The sequence below is a fragment of the Dermacentor silvarum genome, chromosome 10, assembly GCF_013339745.2.
Source record: "Dermacentor silvarum isolate Dsil-2018 chromosome 10, BIME_Dsil_1.4, whole genome shotgun sequence".
Taxonomy (NCBI): domain Eukaryota; kingdom Metazoa; phylum Arthropoda; class Arachnida; order Ixodida; family Ixodidae; genus Dermacentor; species Dermacentor silvarum.
In genome coordinates, this window is record NC_051163.1 from 85,419,839 (window position 1) to 85,427,036 (window position 7,198).

Here is a 7,198-nt window from a genome sequence, read left to right on the forward strand (position 1 = left end):
CAACAACGGCTCCAAATTATTGTGGGTTCTTTGGCACATGAACAAAACCTAGTGCGAAAGAAGTTAAATTATGAGAGGCAGAGCGCAGTAAAGTCTTGTTTTTTTAACCCCAAGCAGGTCACAACACCCGACGCTTTTCCAACTTGATTGTCTGATGTTTGTGTCTTTCGCCTAAATGAAACTTCTGATGAACGAAGCACAGTTTCCTGTTCCTTCGAGTTCCGTTTAAGCCGAGTTTACTAGGTAGCTCTGATTGCTACTTCTGCTTCGGATATTCGTGAATTATCAGTGCCTTGCAAGCTAAGAAGAACCGATGGATGGTTGTGAGAGGCCGTGAATATCAAGAAAGAAATTATTGCCACTGAAAACAATATTACCGACAGGCTGCTCGCACAGAAGCACCGCCATGACGGATCACACAGCACTGAGGTGATAGGAGCGATAAGCTATTACGAGATAACAAAAGAAAAGGAAGTGCCTGCAATTAGGCATTGGTTGGTGCGGCAGCGCCGCCTGCAGGGAGGGCAATCAACATAAAAACTGATTCTGGGGTTTTCCTGGCCGAAAGAACGAAATGATTGCGAGGCAAAGAAGTGAACGCGATAAGGTATATTCCTGTATCGGATAGCGCACATGAGTGGACTTGGAGTATTCGCTCACCGCCATCAGGATAAACTAAGGCCGTGTGTAAACTATCACGTGTGCAATCGTTCCGTTTGGCTTCCGGTTGCAAGAGTTGCATTAACGGCGAATAATAACTCAGCGAGAGAGCAAAAAAATTTTTTTTCTGCATTTAGTCAGCACATCATGTTCAACCGTTAAGGGGAACTTGGGAGGCATTCAATGGTGGCGTGGTCACGTGTTTAAATATGGCAGTGCTCATGCAGTGATGCTGTAAAAGACTATAACCAAGCGAAGCCAACCGCCAATAAACCGAAGAAAAGCGTTACACTAACAATCTTCTATGCTCTACCAATGAGTATTAATTATTAGATCGTCTCAGCCGTCATGCAGATTGCGAGTTCGGCCCCCACCAACTGCACTTTCATTGTGTTATGTTATACCAAATAGAAAACGGGTAATTTTCTATTGCTTTAATTTCCTTTTTTATGAGCATCGAGCGTTCCAGTTCCCCTACTTCTCGATCAGCAAGCTAAAATTTTAATTTCACAGATCAATCAACGCCCCTGAATCAAGTTAGGTGGTTGCCGAATCTGCGTCTCAGATTTCAGTGGTGAAACAGGAGTGTTCCGAGGGCTCTTCCGTATGTGATAAAGAAGCGGTACTTTCCTCAGGCACTTGATCCTCGTAAGAGTGTCGGTCAGCTTTTGAACTACGCGTTGCTTTGCTAGAGTTGTGCATTCGAGCAAGGCCAGACCAACGTTTCGAATGGAGACGAGAGCCTCCAGGAACTTCTCCGCGTCCTCCACTCCACTCTCATCCAGGCTTCGCCAAATTGTGGGCACTTGGGAAGCACGGACGCCTTTCGCGAAGTCTGATCCACGAGGGTGGACCCAGTTTAATTTCAAGCGGGAGAACACGTCGATTTTCCGGATCAAGTTGAAGAGGCAGGAGACCTCGAACTGGGGCTGCGTGCCCGTCACATTGACGACTAGTGCCTCCAGCGTCTTGTTCACCTGCAAGCGCATTGACGTTTGAACTTTTACTAAGCCGCCCAATGGCCCTTAAGGTATGACAACACTTGTCACACAAAAAGTCGCAGGTCCGCCCGAAAGGCGAAGCACCTATTGCAGTAGAAAACTATTACAGAGCTATACAAAGTCTAGGATAGTAGCCGTATAAACTTTCAAACATTTGCTTACTAACTAAAGAAGCATGGCTCCTAGAAAGTCTATGAGCATAGTGTCAAGCGCGCGCAGGCAAACAGAAACACATTTCACTCGATGGCCTCGGACACTCGCTGTAAAAACGTTGGCAAGGTATTATGTACGCATGGTGCCAAGCTGCCATAGAAGCCCACACGTACTGCAATGGTGGCTTAATTGTGGAGGCACGGCAGCGCCATATACATGTCGCGGGGCCAACTTCTCGGTAGAAAAATATCAACGTTTGCGTTCGAGGCTTGTTGGGCCAAGGCGTCTACTGCGCCAGCTCACATCACATATAAAAAGCACACAACAGTGCAAATGAATTGTAAGTGCAAATATTCGCCAAGACATCATGTCATAATCTAACGTGAATACACCCATCTGCATTTATAGCCCTCATTCTATAACGATATGCAGTACACTGGTGAGCCTTGAGATTTTTTCAAGAATGCAGTGAAATGGGTTCAACAAGATTTTGAACTAAGTACTAATACAGGTATCCTTAGTACCAACACACATATGTTACTTCGTTGTTCAGATAAAATCAACATTACATTGACATATCTCACAAAAACCACACTTTAATCTTCACTCACACATCACGCGTGCCACCTGTTGTTTTTCCCTGGTACTGAAGCCATAGCTAAAGCATAAAATTTAGTGAAAAGGCAGTTGAAGAATGTTACTGATCAAATATTGTAAGGTTAATGGTATTGCCACCCATTGCCATTACAATATATTGCTAGCATAAGAGTTTTGACGACATTAAATTGGCAATACAATCTCTGCATATCTCAGCATCACCACTAGCAAACTTCACAAAGCCTGCAGAGTTTCATATTGATAATTACTCGTGGATAAAAGCAAACAACCTGTGACTTCACACTGGCCGAGAAAATAACCTCGAATCACCCCGACCACGCAGGCCCTTCGCGTGGCGCAGAGGCCTTAGTGAACTAATTGAATTTATCAAAGTAAATATACCAGAAAAATCGTATAGTACCACTTAAAGGGCCCCTAAACCATCTCATATATTTTTGAACATTTCAAGTTAACGCGCATCGAGTTCAGCATGCTGTCACGATCAACGATGCCAAACGCTGCAACACTACGCGCCGCGGGCGCGCCAAAAAATAAAAATAAAAAATAAAATAATGCTGTCCTTCTCTCCTGGCCTTTCCGGTATTCCCAGCGGTCTTCACGGTGTCAGCGTCGGGGACGATTCCATGGTGGCGGAGGCGCGCAGCTTCGCAGTCGTCGATTGGCCCGTTCATCGTGCTGCGGGCGGTGCGCTGGTCGAACTACCGTCTATTTTGGACACCTCTCGCGGGGCTGACGTTCTAGGGCAAAGGAGGCCGGTTTGCCGTCGGTACATTTGCCACTAGCGTGGACGGGCCTTAACCGGAAGTGGGAGGTTGTGGTGTGTGAAGTGCGCGACACGGTGCGGTGGTTGGAGACAAGAAGCAGACGACAAAGAGTGCGCGCGCCGAGGCGAATTACGTGCTGGCTGAAAGACGACAACATCGAAGAGCGGCCGGCACGTGAACGCGCGGCGCAAGAAGCGAAAATAAAAGGAAAAGCATATAATCGCAAAAAACACGGAGCTTCGATTAGTCAATGGGCAAACAATGAATCAGCCAGAGTGGCAGAAAAGTGAGCCGCGCTGGCAGAAGAGAGGGAGAGTTCCAGAAGCGGCACGAGGAGAAGGTCGGCCACCGGACATGGGATTGAAGTATGGCCGTCGGGTTCCGGACCCGAACCACCAGGACTTCACCCAACCGGGGCCTCCTGCTAACCCATTCCTGGGCATTGCCACTCTTCCCGATCGTCAACTGCTGCCCGAGGCCGGCGAGCTTCTGTGCCCGTGGGCAGAACGTGAGCTGTCGGGCTACGCGCACGAGTTCCACGACCAGCTGCCTGGCCAGAACGCCGCCGCCGTCTGCCCGTGTCACCAAGCCGCCTGCCTTCTCCCTCCAAGGCAGGTCGCCCGGTTAACAATCCGACACCTTGACCACTGGTGCGATTGATGCTGCTTCTCTCGTCGTTTAACATCTGCTATTCCGCGTCGAGACATTTGTGCGCCACACAGTCGCGGCATGCCCGAACTTGCCTGTTGTCGTTAACGTTTTAGCTACATCTGTTTTGTATTATGAGTTCTTGATATAAGCGCGAAGATGACACGGACGGTGGCGAAAGAAGACAGGACGAGCGCTTGTCCCGTCTTCTTATAGCGCTCGTCCTGTCTTCTTCCGCCACCGTCCGTGTGTTCTTCGCGCTTATATCAAGAATATGTTACCGTACCAACTCGCCCAACTATCCATTCTTATGTTGTATTATGAGTTCCTGAGTGTTTATTCTATGTTTTTTTCTCTTTCTAGTTGTATTAAAAGTTTGTGTGCGTTTTCCAACAAACGGCTTTGTCCTCAATTGGTTTCTCGGAGGCTCCGCCTAAGAGAACCATCTGAAACATTAAAATAAAAGAACCTGTCATCACAGAGGTGTTTTGAGAAGCGCGTTGGCGATAACCTATATCACGTGACATTTGGAGCAGCACTCGGCGAGGAGGAGAGACCAGCCGATGAGGAGAATAGCGAAGGAAAGAGCGAAACAAGCGAGGGCCGTTTTTCGATCATCAAACGCGTGTAACTCCGCTATTACGGCACCATTTCGAAAAATTGTAGCGGCTGCGTGTTCGTTGTAGACTCGTGCACAACTGCAACACCACAACTAAATTTAGACCTCTGGGTGGTTTAGGGGCCCTTTAACCACAACCTACAGCATGATAGCGTCGTATTATAATTTGAATATACGGGAAAACATAATTCTGTTAAGGCGGTAACTCAAACACAAACCCCTTTTCCAGCCTTTGTACCAGTCATAAAGCGGCGCGCCCGGGTCGGTTTCTTGCAAAAAACACCTTCCAGATGGCGCTCGCCTCGGGAGCGAAGGCGGAGAAACAAAAGCTGCAGTTGCTGGGAAGCCTGATAAGTAAGAATGATATCACGTTCCACTCTTAAAGGCGAAGCTTAAGCGCCCTTCATTTTTATGCTTCAATAAGGAGAATAAGAGTAACAACCGTAACAGCTAGTAACAGCTGTAGTAGTAACACTAGTGACTGTAAAAACAGTGATAGTAACAAAAGTAACCACAGTGTTTTAGTAAGTGGAAGAAGAGTCTACGTTTACCGCGGGCTTGAGGGCGCATATATCGAACCTGATATCTTCCTGCGAATTCGGTCTATGTGAATACGCCTTGCAAACTCACTGGCTACTATTCGAAAATTGCAATATTTGGCGTGAAATAAGTGGAAGCCTGAAGGAAACTATTCAAGTGCCCTCGAACATTGGAAATGCAGGAGGACCACGCGCACAAGCCACCGTTCTTTTCGGCTCACCCTCGCACCCACAGCAAACGGCGCGCGGCCGCATCTCATCGTACATGAATTTGACACGGAACCTTACGGCGACGTCGACGTCGAAAATTCGCCTGGGGTGTCCAATAATTGCTGTCACCATAAATCCTATATACTACTCTTATAACCAATTTAGCCGGAGTGAACTTTCGTTGCAGCTAGCCTTTATCAGGCTCAGCCTTGGTACATGATGTACTCGCCAAAGCTGGTTCGCTGAATCATAATCACTGCAACTTACCTCCAGTGCCTGCATCATGTTGTACACTGCACCGATGGAGAAATCGTTATCCGCTACGTTGAGATCCCGGAGCCGCCAATCAAATAGCAGATTGGCTGCGGCGGCCACCGCAAACGCCTCTCCGAGCCGGCATTTGGACAGCCTGAGATGAACCAGAACACCTACGCCGGTATACGGAGACAGGATGAGAATAGTAATGAGAAACATCTGTTGCACATGCTCACGTTCCCGTTGAAGGGAGTTCTCTTAACTAAGGTGCATTTTCGCAGTATATCTGAGTTCTAAAGTGATGCCGCATTCACAGGCTCGCTTTAAATGACCATTGAAATCAGATAATCCAAAACCGCCAACACCACTGCTTCTATACCGTGCGCTTGCACAAGAAAGCCAATTAGGCAGGCGCATTTGAATGACCTTGGTTTTGAATGGTCGATGAGAGCGAGCATGTGATTGCACTATCAGTCATAAAACCGGAGAGTCGAGACAAGAAACTGCTAAAGCCTGCCACTCCAAGCTTGCAAGATGACAAAACGGAAAGAACACCTGCTCAATTTAGCCTATGATCAGAAAGTTGGTATATCAATTTAGTCTCCCCCCCCCCCCCTCCCAGTCCACACATAAGGTATTTACTCAAAAATTGGTGAACCTACGTTCGAATATCTATGGTACATTAGATTTCAAGGAGCAAATGAGATGAAAAAGCATCTGGTATTTTCGTAACGAAAGATAAAAAAAGACATAAGATGATTTTGTGTGACGAAAATGGGCAGGAGCATGTCCTCCTCAGGCTCAAATATATATAGCTCAGGACAGTCGTGAGTCCGAAAGCAAGAGCATCAGCAAAAATTGGCACTTTTTTGGCACAGCCGTGAAAGTGGATGTTGCTTCAATGAACTGCATTTGTCGATGTAGCAGGGGTAGACTGTATGACTTGACCTCAGCCTGCATACCTAGGCTGCGACGAAAAAGCTTTTGCGTGACACCTGCGCTCCTCAGGCGCAGATGTGTATAATCTAGTGCAAAGTGGGTTCTTCATGCACCGTCGTAGATATGTCGAGAAGTTATCGTTTCACAATTAAGACTAATTTCCACTCGCACCTTAAGGATGGCACGTGTGGACAGCTTCGATTACAACATCTAGAGCAGCACTACGTGTAAAAGTTTTGTTTCGAGCCTAATACGAAGCATTGATGTAATAGTTGGCGCTACATTGCGCGCAATAAGTCCTGGACTTTTTAGTGCTTTATGGGTTGAAGTAAACATTATTCGTCAACGATGCGACACGGTTACGAGCGCCGTAGAAACAACGCCAATGACATACTTCTTTCTGGGGTTTGACGTGCCAAAACCAGTTCTGATTATGCGGCACGCAGTAGTGGAGGGCTTCGGATTAATTTTGACCACTTGGGGTTCTTTAACGTGCACTATAACGCAAGCACACGGGCGTTTTTCCATTTCGCCTCCATCGAAATGCTGGCCGCCGGGGCCGGGATTCGATCCCGCGACCTCGTGCTCAGCAGCGCAACGCCTTAGCTGACTGAGTCACCCCGGCGGGTAACGCAAATGACATAAGGCAGCGAAAGCGAATGTTACGACCCAAAACTTTGCTTTTATGGTTTACTTCACAAATCTCGAGATTTTGCTAGGTGTCGATAAACGGCTATTAGACCTTCCTTTGTTCGAGTCCCGCTTACGCTATTTCTGCTAAGGCACTTCGAA

The 7,198-nt window shown here is 47.3% G+C and overlaps 1 protein-coding gene across 1 annotated transcript; it reads right to left on the bottom strand.

Moving 5' to 3' along the window:
* Positions 1–1,178: 1,178 nt before the first annotated feature.
* LOC125941060 (uncharacterized) lies at positions 1,179–5,632 on the bottom strand. Its single transcript, XM_049657980.1, has 2 exons — positions 5,480–5,632; positions 1,179–1,637 (listed from the first exon to the last, which is right to left on the bottom strand). The coding sequence occupies exons 1-2, from the start codon at positions 5,495–5,497 to the stop codon at positions 1,179–1,181; spliced, it is 477 nt and encodes a 158-aa protein (XP_049513937.1). The 5' UTR covers positions 5,498–5,632.
* Between the last annotated feature and the right edge of the window lie 1,566 nt (positions 5,633–7,198).